Genomic DNA, 23,517 nt, shown 5'->3' with positions numbered 1-23,517 from the left:
AATGAATATAGAAGCTATTTAAGATTCTTATGAAATGTTTTTGAGATTTTTCTTTATGTTTTCGATTTTTATGAGTTACTGAAATAAATTTCTTCAAATAGAACAAAAGTTAAGCACGACTTGTTTAATAAGATCTCAATATAATCTAAATTCAGTTTCCCTTTTCTTTCGTTAAAATAAAACAATATTTAAAATTAGCAAAAAAATCACATTACACTCGAAGTCAAACCAATTAAAATGATTTATCGCCGAATTATGCTAATGTTAATGTTCATCATGATATTTTTATTATTTTATTTTAAATCTCGTCTCGTGCTCATCTCGTCTTCTAGTGTACTTGGTGCAACAACATGACGTCACTTCTGTCTCATTATTAGAAGAAACACTTCCAAAGCCTCACTTTTTCTTATCATTAAAAGAAAAGACGACACGAAGAGAGAGAGGGAAGGAGGATTAGTACGTGGTGCACATATTTCTTTTATTATTATCAATATAATTAACTTTGTTATGTTTGCAAAGCATTTTTTGTCATATATTTATTTTATGTCGTCATTATAATATTTCGAGAGTGAGAACAAAACGAAGACAAAGTGCGTGAGCCAACGCGCCACATCATTCTGCCTTCCATAATACGTGCTTATCTTATCTCTTAGGTGGCCTACTATCGCAACGACAACGACGATGACGACGTGAAGTGAAGGAGCTACGTATATACGAGCCATGAGGAAATTTAAGTCAGTCGAATATTATTTTATTATCATTACCTGAGTGTGTTGTGTGCTCTTATTTTATTTATTTTTTGTTCGTTATTCGGTAAACAGAAGCTCTTACGCCTGGCTTAGATAAAAAGTTTAGAAGACGAATTTTGCTTCGGTACAGAGTGAATAAATTGTAATTGTAATAACAACGCAGAGACTCAGCAGCGAGCGTTTGTTTGAACACGAATATAATGGGCAATAAAAAGTGTATTTAATTAACTTTTAAACATATTTAACACCATCATAAATGCTACCTATTTTGTTTTATTATTAATTTTTGTTGAATTTTTGTCTATTTGTGTATAAATATTATTTCACATTTTTTTTTGTATTAAATTAAATACGTTCGCTACACTCCATTATGAGTCCCATTAACGCGTTAAATTTGAATCATGACTAATGGTCACCTCACAAATATTTAATAAATAAAATAATAATTGAAAAATTATTTTTTTATTCGTCCTCTCTAAATAAATAAATAAATAAATTAAACAATCATTAAAAAATAAAAATAAACAACAAAAAAATCATGTTTTAATCGGTTTGACATGCGACGGAAGAATTTATTGCTCCCATCAATGTGTATTTAAAATGTAATAAATTTAAGTTAACAGCCACAAAACAAGTCTACGAGTGTCGAGAGCGGCAGACAAACAAATAATGCCCCCCGAAAAATCACCATTGTCACATAAAATAAGCAGTAAAAACATACATAAAATCCACATAAAATAATCCGGTTGGCAGTCAAAACAACAATCATCGACGCAATGGCTTATTATTAGTAGTACTCCACTAGTAGCTTCCTTCGCTATTCGTTAAAATGTGCCAAACAGATGATGGAAAAACGAGTGAGAGCGAGAGGATGAAGGGATGTTCTAAAAAAAAATTTTTTTTTTGGTGTGTCAAAAAAAACAAGAGTTTTATTTTATTTTTGGTACACACAATTTAAAGAAATTTATTTGATTGCTGCCACAATCGTAACAATAATCGTCGTGTAAGTTACAGCAGTTTAGAGAGCGATGTAAAAAAAAATTATGAAAAATTTGGGAAAATGTCTGTCTGTTTATGTTTATGAAAATGTATACATTTTTGTTCAATTTTTCATATCAATAAAAACTTTAGAAAAAATAATTTTTTTTTTTTTAATGTTAAAAAAATGAATTGAAATAAAAAAGTTCATTTAATTTTTTTTGTAGTATTAAATTTTAGTTTTAATTTATTTAAATATAATTTATTAATAAAATATTTAAATAAAATAATCTTTTCTTTGAGATTTTTTTTTTAAATTTATTAATTTTATTAAAAATATCAAAAATGTTTTTTTTATGAATAAATTAAATAAATTAAAAAAAACTCAAAGAAAATATTATTTTATTTCATAGAACATTTTAAATATTTTATTATTTTTAAATGAGATTTTTTTTAATTTAAAAATTTTTGTTTAATTAATATTTTTGCTTTTTTCAAATAATTAAAATTTTGCCTTTATGAATAATTTTTAAAAATTCTATGAAAATCATGAAAAAAGCGCTCTTATTGAAAAGTTAACGAAAAATTTTTAAAAACAATTCGTCCTTGAAGTGATTTTCCCACTCACTTGTCGCTTAACATATTTTTGACTCATAAAAATCATCATTGGAATGTTCGATCACTTGACTTTTGTCTTTCTCGATGTCTCTTCTCCATCAACCCCTCATGATTTTCCGTCTTTTGAGCACATTATTTAGTTTTAAATAACACGACAAAAAAAATTGTATGCGGTTTATCGCAACTTGAGGAAAGAGAAAAAAAATACACAAAAAAAAGTATCAATGTCTAAACATCTAAAAAAGTATTCAAAGTCAAAAGGCAAGGTAGATAACCTAACCCTCATCATTATCCCACCCCTTATCCATTTTTGTTACATATTTATATTTAACAACATTAATGAACAAAGTCATGCCCTTTTACTCCCATATTTACCCACAAATACACAGAAAAACAGACGACAACCACAATTTTTCCTCTTTTCATTTTTTTCTTCTGCTTTTTGCTGCATGATAATAATTTGCCTTGACACGCACAAAATCTTCTTAAAAAAAAAAATCATCCTTAGTTCAGATAAGATTATTTAAATATTGATGTTATCGCATCATCATCGACATACTCTCTCGAAAAAATTATGCTGACTCTTGACTCCACAACCAAACTTCTTGACTTTTGTCATTTTCATTATCGTTAAGATTTTTTTTCGACCATTTTTTGTGTGTGGCAAAAGGTGACCAAAAAGATAAGATTTTTTTTGCCGGTCTGAGCGAAAGTCAGCGGAGGTCTTTTTATGTTGCGACATTAATGTCTGTCAAATCTATCGACACAGAGTAGCAGCAGAAAAAAAGGAGATGTAACACGATAGATGTCGATAAAATGACGAAAAAAATGTTAGTTGTAAAAAACAATGAGCCACAAGTCAGACAGAATAATGAGACATCATAAAATTTTTGAAAGTGTGACGAAGACGTTCGTATTTTATCGAGCCAAGAATGACAGAAATGAGACAACAACTCGAGACAATGCCATTAAAAGTACATTTCCATGAGTTCAATTATTTCGCTAGAAAAAAAGAAGAAAAAGATTAGTCGGGTCAATCCAAGCAAAGGAGATTCAAGTGGCGAACGAAGACAAGATTTTGTATTTAATATTTTTTTTTAATGCGGATACTGAGCAACGATACTTCAAGAGACGGGAGGAGGGGGTGAGATTTTCGTACTAAACAAAGTCCTTTAAATTCACTCCATATCCTCATCTTTATAATCTTGTTTCAATATTTTTCTGCAGTCAGTCGTCGTTCTCACATTTCATTTTCATCCTGTGTGTGTGTGCGAGAGAGACTTACTGCTGCTTCGGTTGCTCGTTGTTGTTGTAGCAGTTGTTGTCTTCTTCTGTGCTTCGACGACGTCTTTTCGACAGCAATGAACAGATAGAAACTGAGCGAGAGAGTGTGGAGAGGAAAACACACAGGCACAAACTCACACAAAGAAAGCATTAAAAAGGAAAAATAAATGTATTGGATAAGCAACAACAACAACAACAAAAAGAAGAATAACGGCAAAGATGAAGGAAGAATGCAGCCAAGCAATAGTGCTCGAGTTACAAAACAAAACAGGATAAGCCGTACACACACACACACATTTGGCGCATGCATTGCATAAAGCAGCAAAAAAATGCCAATGAATGTCATGTGGAGTTAATTTAAAGATGAAAGTGCATTTTAATTTTTTTTAATCTTTCAGACCTCAAGAAGCACATTTGACTAAACTGCCTTGATATCTTAGATGTGAAGCAAAGAATTTCTGAAGATGTTCTGGTCTTTGTTTACAAAATGAAGAATCAAATGTTGCCGGATTATCTGTCAAGAAACCTGAAATATGTAAGAGACGTTCAAACATATTTGATGAGAAGCGGAAACGAACTGAGGTTTATGTTACATAGGAGTAAATTTGTTGAATGACATGATGTGTAACGGATTCAATATCGACGTGAACTATGCGAATTTTTAAAAATCCGCGAACAAAATTTGTACAGCAACCAACAAGTGCAGTTCAATCTCCCAAAATGGGCAAATCTGAATTTGGGCATTATTCTGAAATTGGGCACCCCAATTTCAACGGATTTTCATTCAAAAATTCAAGTTTTGAGTTTATTTTGAATATTTTTAATAAAAAATGGTTTGAAATTATCTAAAATTTCATAAAAAAGTAGTATAACACTCACTACAAAACACTCACAGTCTTGATAAATTCAAAGAAAATATTTTTTTTTTAAATTTTTCAAAGAAAGTTATTGTTTTTGTTGAATTTTTTCTAAAATATGAAAATATGAAGCTAATTCATCAAAAATTTCAGTAAAATTGGCCAAAAATTTTCTCGAAAAATTTGATATTTTCATCAATATGGAGGTGCCTAGTTTGAGACATAATTCGTAGATAATTCTAATGGAAAAAAATAATCCGAAAATAGGTTTTAAAATTCGTTCTATTAATATTTTTACGTAAAACTTTTAAGCTTCTAACGAATTTTGGAAATTTTTCAATATTTTTAACAAAATTTTTGAGAATGAATTATTTTAATGAATTTTTTATTAATTAATTTATTTATTTTATGAAAATAAAATTAAAATTTGTCTAAATAATTGCTAAAAAGATCCAAATGATCCAAAAGATCCAATGAAAAAATATTGTTCTATCACCTTCAAAATTGATTTTCCTTTAAATATTAACATTTTTTGAAATTGTAACGGATTTTTTTCCATAAGAATTATCTACATTACGGTAGTTGCCAATGGTGAAAAAAAAAATTTTTTTTTTGATTCAATATAATTTTGACTTAAGCTTTAACAAAGATTAAAAATAAATTAAACATTTTTTAGATTTTGAAACGAAAAATATCAGATTCTTAAAATTTTGAAAAAATATCGTTAATTAAATTGATTGATTTATGTTAAGTCAAACGATTACTTAAGCTTAAGCCTTCAAAAAATTTTGACTCAATAATTTTTGCAGCCCTTATATTATATTTAAAAATACATAGACAGACTCAAAAGCCACTAAAACTCGTATTTTCCCGATTTTACTGGAAAAATTGTACCACTAAGAAAAAATATCACAATGTGTGTGTGTGTAGAAAAATTTTTCTTCAAAACATTTGAAATTTAATTCAAAACTTTAGTTATATTCGTCGTCGTTGATTTTTTTTTTGTTGCCATCCTCCTGTAAGTAAGTTTATTTGTTTGTGAATGCCGAGACCGGAAAATGCGATAGAGACACTTTCAATGTGATTGGACTCAATCAAGTGGAATGTCGTCGAATTCGATCGTTACTCACGAGGCCTGAAATGTTCTGGAAGGACTTTCTGTTGTCGAAGTTTGTCATTTTTTTCGAAAAAGAGCCAAAAGAAGGACAACAACAAAAAAAGTTTTAACAATATAAATTTTTATTCAACTTTTTCGTTTGCATCAGAAGTCCATTCAGAACAAAAGGAACGAAAAAATATGCAAGGATCTTCTTTTTCTTCGTCGTTTTTTTTGCGGATTGCTATGTAGACGAGATGCCATCACTCTAACAATTGTACATTTAAATATGAAATACACAATGGCAAGCCAGCAAATATAATATTTTTTCCTACAATACAACAACACAAAATAATAATAATATAAGTTTGACGCGCGCTGGTGTTTTTTATTATTATTCCTCTTGTATTCTTCTCTCGCTCGGTCTCCGTTCATTTCACTTCACGTACATATCTATCATCATCCAGTCGTCGTCGTCGTCGTTGGAAAATGTTTTCCAAACAGAAAATTATTTGTTGAATTTAAATATGCACATTAAAAATGAAAAGTTTTTTTTTCGGATTGTAATGTAATAATAGACGACGACGTGGAAACATTGTTCTCTTTCTAGTTTTTTCTTTCTTATTCATCTCTTTCAATGTTACTGATTTTATATGAAAATTTAACTTTTTTTTTCTGTTGAATATTTAATGTTTTTAAAAGCGGCACAATTGTATCAACTGCAATAAAGGAGACATGATGCCAAATGTACAAGAAGCAGAAGGAGGAGAAGAAGACGAAGAGTGAGAAAGGAGTTTGTGGCGGCAATTGACTGACTGATAGAAAGACGAGTTTTGGCCTCTCGAGGGACACGTATTGTTCAAAAAGTGCGGGAGTTTTTGTAAATAAATGTTGATTAAGCGTCAGAAGTTGTTTCTGTGTCATTAATTTTTGACATCGAGAGACGCGAAATGTGCTCAAAGGAATTTTTCCTTTATTTCAAAGTAACAAAAAATTAGTTTTATTTTCAATTTTGGACAAGTTTTGTTTTTTTATATCTTGAGTTTTGTGTTTTTGATATTCTAAAAATTTGTATAAAAATTTAATTTGAGACCTAAAATTATATTTTTAGCATAAAATATTCAAAATGTTGAGAAAAAAATATTAATTTTTGTCTAAAGTGATAAGAAATGCATCTAAAAGTTTATTTCTTAACGATATCTTGACAATTTTTATAAATTTTTACGATTTTTAATTATTAAAAAAAAATAATTTAAAACCAAAAAAAAAAATTTTGATTACAAACCGTTAATTTAAATATTTTAAATACATTTTGATCAGTAAGTTCAAATTAAGGAAATTAAGGAAACATCTTTTTTTGTTCTTTAAAATCATAAAAGAATATTTTCCGAAATTTAAAAAAAAATCAAAATTTTAGTTAAAATTGTGAAAATTTTACAAATATTTGAAATAAGAAAATTATTAAAAAAAAAAAATTTTTTTTCGAAAAATTGCAAGAAAAAATTTGTTCTCATCGTCAATTGAGCTTCTTTGATGTTAAAACCCTTAAACATCAAATGGTTGCTAATTGACCTCTTTCAAAGCATCACAACGATTCCACTTACAACGGTTTTACCGCAAATATTTGCCTTAACAATCACCTCAAAAATCAATAATCTTGTTTAATCTTTGCATTAACGGAACGTTCGAAAAGGTGATAATCGTCTTTGTCTTACGAAAAAAAAATCAACAAATTACTAAAAACCAATAAATCCATCCATTGTTAGTCATTTTTCTCGGGTTTTGTAACGTGGGTTACTAATCATCGTTGTCTGTCACTCCGCTAAGCCGCCAGACATTTTTGCAAAAAAAAAAAAAATAAAGTTTATCAGAATTGCTCGTTTTTTCTCTTTCGGATAATGCCAACAATGACGCCATTAAAGAAAATTTTGTTTTATTTATCGCAATTTTTTGAACTTTTTTTTTGCTGCTCCTGCTCTTAATGCTGCTTCATCGTTCTCATCATTTTGCATCTTTTTAATTTTTTTCTCGTCGCAGTAGATATTTATGTAGAAACCTGTGTCGCACACAATGGCAGGATCATGAATGACAACAACAAACAAGAACAACACTAAAACATTAAAACTGTGAAAACAAATTTGTTTTTATATTCAAGTTTAGTATACACTGTGGTACACTTTTTTATATTCTTCGTTGTTCTCGTTGTCTATGCGGCGCTCGTCGTCGTCGTCGTCGTCGGAGTTGGAGAGTTTATTTTTTGATTCCACAAAGATTAACTTTTGTTTAATAAGAATTGCGGTCGGTTTTGTCGTTTCGTTATCGCACTGCGAGCTGCCTGGCTGAGTATGAATGTAAACATAAAATATGTATGGGCATTCCCAAAAAAAAAAGCATCAACAGCAGAGATACAGGAAAAAAATTATCTAGCAGCTCATTTATTCTTGATGCTCTTTTTGGTGTCGCTCCCTCTTATTTTTCTCGCACTTTATACGGACATCGGTCGGAGTGACATCAAATTGCACGTGGACGAGCAGCAAACAAATAATAATATTCCTTTTTTCATATTTTTTTTTGCCTGCCACGCACATGGAGTGAATCCACCCTTCCAATTTTCATTGATGTAAATATTTTAAAAGCATGTTGCTATATTCTCTGCCTCTGTGTTTTTCGTCTTTTATTCATTTCATCAACTGACATCGTCTCGTGTAATAACAACAACACAAATATGTTTAATCTTATCCAAATCTTTTTTCTCTCTTCTCATGTTATTTTTTCAACTGCACACTGTAAAAAACTCGTGGTTTGCAAGTTAAAATATCAGCGAGACTCAAGCGAATTCATAAATATTTCCCTAATGCACATTTTGGACTTATGTCCCAGAGCAAATTTTGAAATATCAATCCAATGCATACTTTTAAGTTTCACTCATAAGTTACATTCTTTTTTTAGCCCCAATGCACATTTTTAACTTTGCCCTAATGCCCATTTTTAAATGTTGCCCTAATGCATATTTTCAAATTTCGCCTTAATTGAAATTCTTAAACTTTGCCCCAATGCAAATTTTGAAAATTTACCCCAATGCACATTATTATATAACACCCCTGAACTTATGTCCCAAAGCAAATTTTTTGATATCACCCAATTCCAATTTTTTTAGCTTTGCCCTAATGCACATTGTAAAATATTGCCCCAAAGCCCATTTTGAAATATTACCCTAATGCACATTCGTGAATTTTGCCCTAATGCAAATTTTTAACTTTGCTTCAGTAAAAATTTATAACTTTGACCCAATGCGTATTCTCAAGTTTGTCCCTAATGCATATTTTAAAATTCCAACCCAATTCACATTCTAAAATCTTGTCCCAATGTACAATCTTTATGTTGATTGGTACTTAATAAAGTTGATTTTCATGTCGATATTTTAGATCGCGAGACATGAATTTCTTCCAATGCATCCCATAGACACCGAAAAGAAGACGACATGTGAAAGTGATAAGAAAACGAACGAACGAACTGCGTCGGTAAATCCCTTTTTTTTCGGAGGTTACGTTTTCTGTACTATTTTCCGGTGCAAGTTAAGAAATGTTTTGTATTCAAAATGAATATATTCATTTATACTAAAAATGTGATAAGATTAGATCAACAGTCAGGGCGCGCTGTTTTGTTACACGGCGCGGCGGTTGGATGTGAGTTACTTCAATTTGGTTCTTCTATGTAGAAAAAAAAAGTCGTGAGTACAAAAGATGATGATGATGTAAAGAATTTTTTTTTGTGTATGCCAGGATGACACAAAAAAAAAATAAAGAAAATTTGAGAGATTTATCTGGCTGATTACAAATATTGCCGTACGTATACAAGATTAAATGTTGTTACATTTGTTGAGAGACGACGACAAAGTTGTTGAATATCTCAATTTACCCGAGGTTACCGAGAGACGGAAGATGAAAGGTGCGCTCGTGAGTAAATTGACTTCATTTTATTGACAAGTTGGAGATGAGTTGCAGATGTGAACTGGGTAAATGTTGGTGAATTTCGATAAAATAGGGGTTAAAATGTGAATTTTTCGATTTTCTTAAAGATTTTTAGTTTTTAAATGCCTTAAAATTTTAAACTTAGAAAGAATTTTAAGGTTCAAAAAACTAATTTTCAGAAAAAATTTAGATAAAAATTACTTTTTTGGGTCTCATATGTTAAAAAAAATTTCCTCTAAAAGACCTCCAAAAAGTCATTAACTGCCTTGAGTTCATCTGAAATTCATCCCTTAATCAAGTTAAACAACCATCACTTAATAATTCATGATTAATATTCATCCAATATATCTATTCCTTCCTCTTCCTTGCATTGTTCTGTTCCAGTGATTCAACAACTGACTAACGAGCGTCGCACATTACACATGTTTGCCACACAGGCTCATCAATAATTTGTGAAGACATTTAAGGATCTAATCGTACATTATTACGACGAGAAACGACGCACATTTAATTGTCCCTAAATAATTAAAACTATCTAATTACCATTTTGTTTCAATATTCGCCACAGTCGACGCACATTGACGAATGTTGCGGACTTGCCGAATGAAATGATGCTGAACTTCTTGCCTTCCAATTCGTAATGGCACAAAAAGCCATCAAAATAATCGATTATTCTTGTCACTTTTGCGCTTTTATTTTTTTTTCTCCTCTTGTTCGGGGGTATTATTAAGATTATTTACAGAGATTGGAAAAAACAAATCCATTTTTTTTTTGGCGTTCGCCGAAAGTAAAATAACATCGGAACATGTTTGTCTTTCAATAATAACAATATAATTTTTTTCTAATAATATTCCGAAAGGCAATTCATGGCAAGCTGAGTACTATTCAAAAATCTTCCAAAAAATATATTTAAATTATTTTAATCACGTACTTACAGCACACACACACACAGAGGCACGATAATGTGCAAGCTTAACGCCTAAACATTATGTCGATTTTTGGATAGACATTAGAAGAGCAGCGGTGGATGGATGGATGGATGGCTGTACGCATGTGATTTACCAAATATAGACGACAACGTCCACACACAGCCAGCAATATGGAAAAGAGTAACAACAGAAGTTCACGTTGCTCGTTGTAAAAAGAAGAAGAAAGAATATACAATTTATTTTATACACATTTTGTGTACGCGACAAAGAGATGATGTTCTGGAGACACGACTAAAACGATTTTTTCGAACCGTCGAAGAATGACAAGCATGGAGACATATTTGAAGACGACGACGACGACGGCGATATGATAAAAGACGTTTTAAATTTTAAAAGCATTTAAGGATAATATTTTGGTGTGATTTGGAAATTGTCTCTGGTACATTAGAGAGGGAGTTTATGTCGAAAAACAGACTACTTTACATTTTTTTTAAAGACAAAAAATAGAAGAAGATAAATTAGTACGATGAACTTTTTTAAGTAAGGGATTGGACAAGTTTGTCTTCTCTTACTGGTATTTTATAGATCCAGGACAATTAAAAGATTTCAATGGATAATTTGGAACTTGTATTTTTTTTGAAGGAAGTCAACTTTTGTTATTTTTTTCTAAAACTGATTTTTAAATATATTTTTTCCGACATTTAGGATAAAATTTTATACTTAAATTAGCTCTTGTTTGGTCAACTGAAGAAATAAAACTTCAAGAAAAAGAAATCGAATTAAACTATGATATTTAAAAGGACATCAGAACAGTCAGTAATCGTCAAATCTGATGTCTTTTTGTCAAATCCTCTTTTATTTTATTTCCTCATTTGAGTTTAAAGCTTTATTCTAAATGTGGAAAAGTTCATAAAAATTATTTAAAATTAATTTTAAAAAAAAAATCAAAAGTGAAGTTCCATAGTTTTTTCAAGAGATCTAAATTGAAGGATATTTCTAGTTTGTCTCAAGTCAGAGGAAATCTAATTGTAAAATCGAATATTTTCATGCCCAGTGGGAAATTTGGTCTTTTTTACACACTCAGGGTCTAAAATAAAAGCCCTAAAGAGTTTTCTTAACAGTTTTCCAACTTTTTGTTGGTTTTTTGAGATTTTTTTTTCATAAATGAAATTCTGAGTAAATTTAATATTTAATGGCTCAATAATCCGATTTTAACTCGCAAATTATTGTGAAAATTCTGATTTTTAGACATAATTCTTTTATTCATACGTTTATTGCAATTAAATATATTTTTACATCAGAAAGATAGAACTTTTTTGGCAACAAATCATTAAATTTACTCAAAATTTCATTTTTCTAAAAAAAAAAAATTTCTCAAAAAATCAACAAAAAGTTGGAAAACTGTTAAGAAAACTCTTAAGAGCTTATATTTTAGATTCTGAGGGTCTAAAAAAAAGGCCCAAATTTCCCACTGGGTGAGTTAAGTTGATAGAGAAAAGCTACATTTGTATCCCGATCTCTTCCTCGTAAAATAGACATGACGATCTTCAATTAAGGGTATTGTCAAATTAGTCTTCATCATTTCGTTTGTGATTTTGTAAACCGTCATTGCGTTCTCATATTTTATGAACTCTTGGTTGGCATCTCGAGACTTGTCTAACTAAAAGACAGCTTCAACTCGAACTGAGAATTTTCCAATGTTTAACTTTATTTTATTAAGCTGCTGTTTAAAAATCAATAACATTTTGAAATGTTTATCAATAAATGGTGAAAAATTCTCTACATGTTTGTTTGTTTATTTTGACCAACAAATCCAATCCAAATTTCATCACAATATCCCTTTGAAACGATAAAAACCCTCCCTTCACCTCCATCATCCGCACAGAAGCGAGCAACAACATCAACAAAGAATTGCGACAAATCGCATGTAAAATAAATATTTCTCTCCGTTCTTCGCACGGATAAAGGATACGAAGGAAGATGAAGAAGACGGAGAGACACAACTTGCATAGATCATTACACATTAAAGATATCCCTAAAAGAGTAACGATTTCACATTAAAACAACATTTTTCACACCATTTCAAGTGTATTTTATATTATTTTTCGGTATATATCTACGATGTACGGCTCGTCTCTCTCTCGTCGATATATAATATAAAACATTATAAACAAATTACTTTTGTGCCTGTGTTGGTATAGTGATGCTGCTGCTGCTGCTGTCGTTGCTCTTTCTTGTAAACACTCGCACAGAATTTTGTATTTTTTTTTTTTTGGCACAAAAATAAACAAATAAATCGTTAATTACCAAAACGCAAAAATCTGTCCTGCTAAGCGAAACACACCCACGGAAAGCTTGGTCAGTGTGCGAGCGAGTGTCATTAACTCATCATTGCTCATCAATTCCGTACAATGATGGAAAATTCCTTTACACACATTTCACATCTCCCAATCACCCCGAAAAATACACAAATACTCGCTCACGTGGGTGTCTACGGAGCAAATGTACGGAGAGCGTGCAAAAATTGAATTTTCCTGCTTGTTTATATACTCACCAATGTATCCACAGTTGTGTGTGCGGAGGAGCGTAGATTCATTCAGCATGTGTACTGTCTGGCAAACATCAAGTTTATTATTTTTCGGTAAATTACCGAGTGCATCAAAAAATGACAAACTGGTTGACACAAATTTCGATCATTTTTCACGTAGAAAAATTAAAGATTTTTTATTTATTTTATTCACTCGTCACTTTGATTTTTTTTCGTGTTTCGATATCCTGCGAGAGAAATTTTCGGAAGATTCTCGTCCTTTTTGCAGGATTTTCGATTATTTTTTGGCAAATATTTGGATTTTTTGTGGAGTATTTTGATTCACTTGCACTTGTTGTCGCGACTTTTTCGCACTTTTTAATTACGAAAACTCTGATATGACAGCAAAAACTCAAAAAGAACAAGAAGATTTGTGATTATATTATTTTTGTTGTTTTTTTTTTTTGCTTAAAGAATGTTCTTTGCGTCCGATGTCGCTCGTATACTATGACTGTCTGCGTTGAAATGTAAGTGATGAATGAAGGCAATATTTTTTTAGCACTTTATTGTATATACTCGCAAGAACGGCAGAGAGTATATATTGTGTCTGCGGTCCGTATATCATTCCACGCACGTCACACATAAACTATCGCACCAAATACACAAAAAGGGATCACTACGGCACACGATTAGAGACGACATGGGATGAACGGGACATGTGATAAATATTTTTGTATGGAGTTATTGTGGAGCGCGCATGTTAATTGTTACGGTACGGCACAGACAATTCGTACAGGGAAAAACACATGTAGCGCGGTACGAGAGTAGAAAAGTCCCAGTGAGCAAGGAAATGTACTAAAAAGTTTTAGTACGAGTGACAAGTGTAATTGTTATGAATGAAAGAAGAAGATGCAAGTTCGTTAAAAAAAATTGAATTATTTTGTTCAGTATTTCATTAAAAAATAGAGAAAGTAGTCGTCTAAAGAGCGACATACTATACCGCATTTCGATGTTATATATCTACGATTTTTTGTACTCCTCATTTCACAATTTCGTACTCCTCATGAGCCGTTTGCAATTTCATACACTTTCAAAACAAAACCATGTCAAAGAAAAATTTTTTTCAGTTTCAATTTTTTTGTAGTTTTGAGTTATAAAATGATTAAAAATGATAAATTAGAGCCCTCTGACAAATTTTTATCCATTTGGAGCAAGATTTGACCAAAATGGCTTTGACACAGTTTTTGATTTAGTTTTGCTCTTGATTTATTTTTCAAAACAAAACTATGTCAAAGAAAAAATTTTTTTTTCAGTTTCAATTTTTTGGCAGTTTTAAGTTATAAAATGATTAAAAATGATAAATTAGAGCCTTCTGACAGATTTTTATCCATTGGGATTTCAGTTTTGAGTTATAAAATGATTAAAAATGATAAATTAGAGCCCTCTGACAAATTTTTATCCATTTGGAGCAAGATTTGACAAAAATTGCTTTGACACAGTTTTTGACACAGTTTTTGATTTAGTTTTTCTCTTGATTTAGTTTTCAAAACAAAACCATGTCAAAGAAAAATTTTTTTCAGTTTCAATTTTTTGGCAGTTTTAAGTTATAAAATGATTAAAAATGATAAATTAGAGCCCTCTGACAAATTTTTATCCATTTGGAGCAAGATTTGTCAAAAATTTCTTTGACACAGTTTTTGACATAGTTTTTGATTTAGTTTTGCTCTTGATTTAGTTTTCAAAACAAAACTATGTCAAAGAAATTTTTTTTCCAGTTTCAATTTTTTGGCAGTTTTGAGTTATAAAATGATTAAAAATGATAAATTAGAGCCCTCTGACAAATTTTTATCCATTTGGAGCAAGATTTGTCAAAAATGGCTTTGACACAGTTTTTGACATAGTTTTTGATTTAGTTTTGCTCTTGATTTAGTTTTCAAAACAAAACTATGTCAAAGAAATTTTTTTTTTCAGTTTCAATTTTTTGGCAGTTTTAAGTTATAAAATGATTAAAAATGATAAATTAGAGCCCTCTGACAAATTTTTATCCATTTGGAGCAAGATTTGTCAAAAATTTCTTTGACACAGTTTTTGACATAGTTTTTGATTTAGTTTTGCTCTTGATTTAGTTTTCAAAACAAAACTATGTCAAAGAAATTTTTTTTCCAGTTTCAATTTTTTGGCAGTTTTGAGTTAATAATGATTAAAAATGATAAATTAGAGCTCTCTGACAAATTTTTATCCATTTGGAGCAAGATTTGTCAAAAATTTCTTTGACACAGTTTTTGACATAGTTTTTGATTTAGTTTTGCTCTTGATTTAGTTTTCAAAACAAAACTATGTCAAAGAAATTTTTTTTTCCAGTTTCAATTTTTTGGCAGTTTTGAGTTATAAAATGATTAAAAATGATAAATTAGAGCCCTCTGACAAATTTTTATCCATTTGGAGCAAGATTTGACAAAAATTGCTTTGACACAGTTTTTGACATAGTTTTTGATTTAGTTTTGCTCTTGATTTAGTTTTCAAAACAAAACTATGTCAAAGGATTTTTTTTTTCAATATCTTTTTTTTATGCCCAGAGACCCTTTGGGTACTCAAATAACTAAGAATTACTTACTAAAATTTTGGGGCACACCGGGACACACACACACACACACGACAAGTCAAGTTTAATACTTAATATTAATTTTTCTTCGAAATGCGGTAAAAAAGTAAGTTTTCACTTTTTTTAAAAATATTTTTCATAACTTTTTAAGATTTAATAAAATTTGATTTAGATTTTCAAGTTTGTTGTGAATTATTGCATGCAGTTTAAAAATCATTAATTTACATTCGATTGTCACGTAAATTTATCAATGATAGAGTGAAAGTTGAAAAAATGCCCAAATACTTAGTTTGTTGATAAAAATTCGTTTAGTTATAAAACAATCGACTTCATGAACGGTTCTTCTACCTAACTGACAAATTTTAAATGTATTTATTTAAACTACAACTTGTTTTCTGTTTTATTATTTCTGTTGCAATATGCTTTGAAATATCATCGGATTCCTCATCTCCCGGTTCTTGGAGTAGCAAAATAATTGGCGGAAATACAGCGAATTTAGGACAATTTCCGTTTCAAGTTTCGTTACGACGGACCCGGAACACAACTATTCACATTTGTGGCGGATCAATTATAAACAAAAACTGGATTATTACAGCTGGTCATTGCTTGTTGTACTTTAATTCTACGAAAGAGGCTTTGATTGTTGTTGGAATCATTGATTTGCATCAACCTGAGGCGACCAACTATAATATTCAACGGTATGTCATACATCCAAAGTTTGATAAATCTCTGAAAAAGAACGATCTTGGTCTTATGCAAACGACAATTTCAATTATATTTAACCAAAATGTGAAAGCAATACAAATTAGTCAAAAATTTATCGAAGCACAAACCAAAGCAACAACCTGTGGATGGGGAAGAATCTCGAATCAAGGCACTCGAACAAATGTCTTGCAATATCTAAATACGACAATTATGGATAATGAGGAATGTCGACAGGCACATTGTATTTCAAAGCGGTTTTTGTATATTTATGACAATGTGATTTGTACAAAAAATGTTAAAATGAAAGGGACTTGCAATGGAGACTCTGGAGGGGCATTAGTTGTGAATGAAAAATTAGTTGGTGTCGTCTCGTGGGGTGTAAGATGTGGTATAGGATTGCCAGATGTATTTACGAGACTGTCGGAACACTTCGAATGGATTCAGGAAATAATAAGTACAAAATCTACGATGAATTAATAAAAAGAATTTAAAAGAAATGAATAAAACTATTTATTTACGATTCGGTGTCGACAATGTTATGTTCTCGGTTTGGGTACACAATTTTAAATTCAAATGGATATTCCTTTAAACATGTGCATTATTATTTTTTTTTAAATTTATTATTATTATTTCTTTATTTATTATTATTGTTTCTGACAAACTGAAGCAAAAAATATTTCCAGCTCCAGAACCTCATCGTCCTCAGCCGTCAACATCACGTCGACCTCCTGCTAGGTACGAGACTCCGGAATTCATTCGTCGTTGCCTTCCGTTGAGATACAATATGGAATGGGACAACCTGGCGTATGACCTGAGGATTGACGGACAAGCGACATTGGTGTACGATTACATCGACCATCATACGCGAAACATCGAAGCCATACACTTTGTCAGCAAGGTTTACGATCTGCTGTTCGACGAATCATTCTGGACAAGCCTTGGTTGGTTGAAGCCTGTAGGGAGTGACGAAATGAAGCTTCTGAAGCCATCAAAACTTTTTGAGGTAATCGAAAAAGTGGTTTCAGGACGCTGATGATCAAAAAAGTCAAGCAGCACACAATTTGACTTGGACCAGTTCAAACAAATTCACAATCTACAGACACATTCTTAAACATAAATCAGCAATCTTTCATCACAGTTTCATCATACATTCATTCAAGTTTCATCATACATTCATTCAAGTTTCCGCAACTTCTGACAATGTGATGGAGCTGCTGCAGAGCATTCTGCATGGAAATGCCCAGATCGAGCAACGATTTTCCAGCATTGAGCTGCGATTGTCCCGGATCGAGCATGTAGTGAACGTTTCGCCTCCTCTTGCTGATGATCGTGAGTTGTCGCCGATTGTGGCAGGATCGCGGCACTCAAATCTGGACATGAACATCACTTCTCCTCAATTTCAACCACGGATTGAAGTGTATCCCTCGTTGAACCCAACGTCTGGTCGGTTGCAGCGGGTGTTCAACAACGTTTCGCCTGTAACTTCGGACAGCTCTCCTGCGGTACAACGCCTTTTTCCTCCAACACCTCGTCGACGCTCTGTGACGCCTCGTCGTCCTTCAACATCGCGACGAATCGCACAGCAACGTCGTCTTGTAATTTGCCACGTTGCCAGGGCACTGTTCAAACTCCTGTTCACCGAGCAGTTCAGGCCGCGAGTAATTCGGAGGAATCCGAACAAACAGCACGGTCCCGTTGTACTCATGGACTCCTAACTCAATGCACTTCTTGATGAGTTGGTGAATGAGAAGTACGGAATGACACCGGATCATCTGAGGGACAAGATAGAGAATTTGTTAAGGAGACTAAACCTTTCTCTTTCTCATAACTTTTTTTTGGCAAGGATTATCACAAACAGTTTTAAACGCTACCTAATCCCAAGCCTGGAAAATGAAATAAACAAAGTTTATGTTTATTAAGAACACTTGTTAAATCTTACAATAACTACGGAAAGATCCGAAAAACTGCCTACTTTCAACATAACGCCTTCAAATTTTATTAGTTATGCTAGCCAATCACAAGCCTTTGTAAAAAAATATTTTTGTCGTGCAACAAGTAACAAAAAATATAACACAATTCCATTGTTGCGAAAAAAACACGTGTAGCGCACGACAAATTTTTTTAAAAATTTTTCACATAATTATGACAAATTAACACACGCAAATGTATTTCGATAACGTCCTGATCACGAATTGTTAAAAAATGGACTTTAAATTGTCCAAAATAATTGAATTAATTAAAATTAAAATATGTGATATCACGTAAGATGTTGCTTGTCCGAGAGCTGAATAAATACTGCTTAGATGTATATACGAATATTAAGTACTACTACAATTAAAAAAAGAAAGTAAGTAATCTATTGTTCTATGTGAAGGTGTAAAATGTTCTATGTGTTACGCAAGAAAGGCTGATACAATTACCAATGATGTTGCCAATTTCATAGATTAATTTTAGTTAAAAGCACAAAATCCTTCATACGTTGATGTAAAAAAACGGTAAGTTTAATTCACTTTTTTTTTCAAATTAATCATCTTTCATTAAAAATTTAAAAATGTATGAAAATAATAAAATTTGAAACAACTTTGACGTAAATCATGAATTTAGTAAAGAAAAATTTATTTAAAAATGTACTAAGATTTGAAAATTTTTTACGTTGTATATACTCTTTGAAATCGAGTCCTGATAATTTCTCAAAAATTATGTAGGAAGAAATCGGAAACATTTTTCGTCATTGTATCGGCCTTGTAAGAAGTGTTTGTTTATAATATTTTTTAAACAAATATTTGCATAATTACCTTTTTTAAGACTCACAACGTTTAGCAACTATTAAATCAAAATTTCTACTATTTTTTCAAATTCATGAAGCATTTTTATCCTTTACAAACACGTGCAAACTCAAAATAACAAGAACAAAGAGTTTCATACTGCCACTGTTAGTGGTGTTAGTGTTGTATTTTCTTATCAGCAGAAAAGTAATTTTAATTTAAATATTAAATTCGTTGGGTTTTCTTTTTATTATTAGATAATCATGACTGACGATAAAAAAGATATCTGATTTGACTGGGTTCTTTTCTTTAAGTATCTCAAAAATACAAAAAAATACAATTTTTTGACTAAAATATATTTCATTCTTTATTTCAATCAAATTTTTTACATTTTTTGATTATTTTTTCATCGCTTAAATTAATTCAATTTTTTTGTTCTATTCATTAATCATTTAGTTACAGAATATATTTACACAATTAAAATCTAGTATAATTAAAAGAAAAAAAAATCAAAATTATCTCCAAAGATTTTTAAGCACTTCCTTATTAACTAATGACTTGTTTGTTGATAAATATTTATTTTTGTTCATTCGTGTCTTCTACAAACTAATAGGTTTTTAGGATTTGCGTTTTAAGTTGGGGTTTTTTTATGTTACACATCTTGTAAGTCAGAAAATAAATCACAAATTGTAGCAAATTCTATAAAATTCAGAGGTACGCTCCCTTGTTTGATTCGTATTTGAGTTGAAAGCCAGTCTTTAACAATAAAAAAACGTGTTTTTTTTCCTAAAGAGCATTTTGTGGCACTGATGAGTTTTTAGATTTCTGCCTCTCTTTGGCTCTGCATGAAAGCGGCGCAGCGGCTTCTTAGTCTGTGGACGACGACAAAACGGAGGATCTGCTTCTCAAATCATTCTCGGATGAGCTCGTGCTCGCATTGTTGCCCTGAGTGTCGTTTGTCGTCGTCGAGAACTTTTCCAGATACCGTTTTCGTGCATTCACGAGAAGTTGGTCCTTGCGTTTTTGCAAGATGCGTTCGCGTTCCTCCGAATTGATTGAAAATTGCTCGGAACGGACATCCTCGAAACTTTCTTCGCGCAACAAGTCGTTCTGATTGCCGAAGATGCTGTTATTCCGCTCGACTTCGTAGCCACTGCTGGATGTCGTTGATGTGGGGGACGAGTTTCCACTGCTTTCGCTGCTATTCGTGACATTCGACGCCAACGGCGAGTAATCCAAATTGGGCGAAACGTAGTAATCGCTTGCTGATCGGATGGCAAAAGGTCCTTCGGTGGCAGCGGCGCCAGATGAAGATGCTTCAGAAGCATTTGCAGTAGCGCGTGACGTACTTGGACCTTCACCGGCGTCATTTTCCGCATCGAAATCCTGGAAACGCGAGGACGGAACAGGTAAACGACCTTCCAGGATGTTGTCGATTGTCGCTTCTATCGAATGGGACACCTGCAGATCCGTGATAATTGTACTCAGGGGAATGCGGGGAAACATTTCTTGCACGACGCGTGCCATATTTCGCACTTGTGACGTGTGATTTTGCGTTTGTTGCACGGGATCTCCGCGTCGCAAAATGTCGTTGATGTGAGTAACTTCCACAGAAAAGTTTGGCAACCACGACACATAACGAGAACCTAAAGCGAAAATTTATTTTAATTTTTTTCGAAAAAATATTTCAAAAAAAAAACTCACCATTGAAATGGAAAAAGTGATTATTTCCGGTCCTTTGATTCGTTTCTGGCTCATCAATGCGAATTTCGTTCGCATGCACGTGCTGACTGCTGTAGCTATGGATGCTCAAGCTGCAACGACAAGTGGGACAACTGGCATCTTGTTCCAGCCAAGATTGTAGACAAGAACTGAAAACGAAGAAGAATGTTATTTTCTCGCATTTTTTTTTTGCTGTCTCGTCGAATGTTCGACTTTTTTGTAGAAAAAAAAGAAGAAAAAAAATTGACATACTTATGGAACAAGTGTGAACATGGCAGTTTTCTTGCAGACTCCATTTTTTCCCAGCAAATTGCACAATTGTCTGAGTTGAGAGATAAGTCTTCAGCACTTGCCTGCGGGTAGCTGCAAAAAACACAAGACACATGATAAGAATATGAGCTATGAGAAATCGTGAAAGTGAGTATCAAAGCACGTTTCTAATAAAATTTTATTTTTTAAGGGTCTGTCCGTTTTTGAATGAAAAATTTTGTTAAAAATAAAAATTTTTTTTTAAATTTATAAATTCCTGAAAAAATTGCTAAAGTTTTGCCAATAAAATTTTTTTCTTTAAAAAAAGAAAAAATTAAATTTTTAATGGACTTTTTTATTTTTTTTTAAGAAATTTTTCTCAGAAAAAAATTGGAATATTTAGCAATTTTTTAAAATAATTTAAAAAAAAATATATTTTTTACTAAAAAAAAATTTTTAAATATAATCATATATTAACTAAAAACTTTAACAAGATTAATAAAATAAAAAATAATTTTACCATCCTTCAGTTTTTCAAAAAAATATCTAATTTTTGTAAATTTAATTTAATTTATTAAGAATAAAAATTAAAAAAAATAAATAAAATTTTAATAACTATTTAAAAAAAATAAATGTAAAATTTATGTATCGTTTTACAGTTTTTAAAATTTTTTTAATCAAAATTGGTACAAAAAATCTAGAAATAATTTAGCAATTTTTGTAAAAAAAAGTTTTGTATTTTCAAATAGTGAAAGGAAAAATAAAATTAAAAAAAAAATAATAAAAAAATAAAATTAAATTAATTAAATAAATTTAATTTAAAAAAATCAAAATAATTTGATGAATAATTTAAAACTTCTTATAAAATTTTAGCAACTGTAAAAATACTAAAATTAAAAATTTGTTGAAAAAAATTTAAAAAAAAATAAAATTTTTTAAAAATATTTTTTGTCTTTAATTTTTTCAATTGCTAAATATTTGATAATTTTTTAAAAAATATTTTGGAACATTTTATTACCTACAAAGTTAGGTCCAATAATTGAAAATTTAATTTAAATTGAAAATTAAGAGATTTTTTTTTATTAAAAAAAATTAGTTATTGAAAACTTTCAAAGAAAGGCGCTCATTAAATACTTAAAAACTACATATGAAAATTTTCCGTGTTGTAAAAAATTCAATAACAACGAAAAATGTCTGTTCTTACCTCTTTTCCATGTGATTCAACACCAACAAATAATTTCTATGCTTCTTTATTTTTCGCTGGATCTCGTTCGTTAGATATCTGCCGGGAGCAAAAAAACACAAACAACAATAAAGTAACGATAAAAATAATAATAATGCAGTATGTTAATTACTATTCTTTCAGATAAACAAACAATATACCCAGATAAATACTTGACGCGCTCGATGCAAGAGAAAAAAAAATAAAAACTTGTAAATAATTGACAGTTGCAGCGCGATCGACGACAACAACGCGCAATTTGATGAAATTATAATTTATTACTTCATTGACTTAATTTCCCATTTGCCATGAAGGTGGCAAAGAAGCCAGTCTAAGCATCACGTAAGTAGGTGAATCTTGATTTCAATTCAAGTTTATTGTCATCTCCGTTCATTGTTTTTCTCTCTGCGTTCGATCGAGTGTGTCGTTTATGCGAAAAAAAAAGAAAATAAAATAAAACTAGAGAAAACTCACCTCAGCTGCATCACAATCACCAATGAGGCCATTGATAAAAAGATGTTACTCCATATTAGCATATGCAAATGGTGCAGCAGATCAATCACGAGCGCGCCAATTTCGAATGAAAGCTCAATGTAGTAGGAAATCGGACCGCGTTTGTCCCACGACGACGCTGTAAATGAAAAAAAATAAAAATTATTTTTATTAATTTTTTTTTATTACTCATCAATCATCAGTCGAGTGCAAACACGCTTTAATAACATAATTTCTACAAATATTTGCGATAAATTTTAAACAGTATCTGATTTTTTTTTTACTTTTCCTCTTCTTTTCTCATTATCGACTCGGATTTCTACACACATTCACCAAATAAAAATATTTTTACCGTAAATGTGTTACTTTTGATAATTTTATTTATTTCCATTTATTTATTTTTTAATTCAAAAAAAAAGAGAAAAAAATGAATCATGTGCATAGAAATTGAATTTAATTACGTTTCGCAGCAAATTTGTATAAATCAAAAAAAAAATTAATTGAATTATGAACAAATCAAGACAAGACACGAGAAGAACTAGAAAGAGAGAGAAAAATAAGGCCGAATTAACGCAGAGGTGCGTTACATGTCACACTTTCATCTCTCTCGTGTTAAATTTTTAATCAGCTTGTCTGATGATGGGAAAATGTCGCGTCTTGTTATAATAATGAGACTTAACAGTGAATCTCGGTTTTTATTAATTTTTTGTTTTTATCACACATGAATGAGTTTCGCTTTTTAATGGTGACT

General features: G+C 31.0%; 2 protein-coding genes across 3 annotated transcripts in view; one reads left to right on the top strand and one right to left on the bottom strand.

Moving 5' to 3' along the window:
- The first annotated feature begins 15,977 nt into the window (after positions 1-15,977).
- On the top strand, positions 15,978-16,793 carry LOC134828894 (chymotrypsin-2-like). The gene has a single exon (XM_063841885.1). It carries the CDS (start codon positions 15,978-15,980, stop codon positions 16,791-16,793), a length of 816 nt encoding a protein of 271 aa, XP_063697955.1.
- A 2,686-nt stretch (positions 16,794-19,479) lies between these two features.
- Positions 19,480-23,517, bottom strand: part of LOC134830779 (E3 ubiquitin-protein ligase AMFR-like) — a 28,247-nt gene continuing 24,209 nt past the window's right edge. For both annotated transcript variants that reach the window (XM_063844357.1, XM_063844358.1), the window contains exons 8-12: positions 22,749-22,905; positions 22,257-22,334; positions 21,056-21,166; positions 20,786-20,952; positions 19,480-20,727 (exon numbers count right to left, since the gene is read on the bottom strand). In XM_063844357.1, coding sequence (XP_063700427.1) covers positions 19,949-20,727; positions 20,786-20,952; positions 21,056-21,166; positions 22,257-22,334; positions 22,749-22,905 — 1,292 coding nt within the window. In that variant the 3' untranslated portion in view covers positions 19,480-19,948. The remainder of the gene's footprint in view (positions 20,728-20,785; positions 20,953-21,055; positions 21,167-22,256; positions 22,335-22,748; positions 22,906-23,517) is intronic.

The sequence above is a fragment of the Culicoides brevitarsis genome, chromosome 2, assembly GCF_036172545.1.
Source record: "Culicoides brevitarsis isolate CSIRO-B50_1 chromosome 2, AGI_CSIRO_Cbre_v1, whole genome shotgun sequence".
Lineage (NCBI taxonomy): Eukaryota > Metazoa > Arthropoda > Insecta > Diptera > Ceratopogonidae > Culicoides > Culicoides brevitarsis.
The sequence above is the reverse complement of the archived record's forward strand: the minus strand, read 5'-3'. Positions and strand labels throughout refer to the sequence as shown.

What these genes read in the sequence shown, in the direction of transcription:
- LOC134828894 (XM_063841885.1), top strand. Translation starts at nt 15,978, where the DNA reads ATGTATTTATTTAAACTACAACTTGTTTTCTGTTTTATTATTTCTGTT.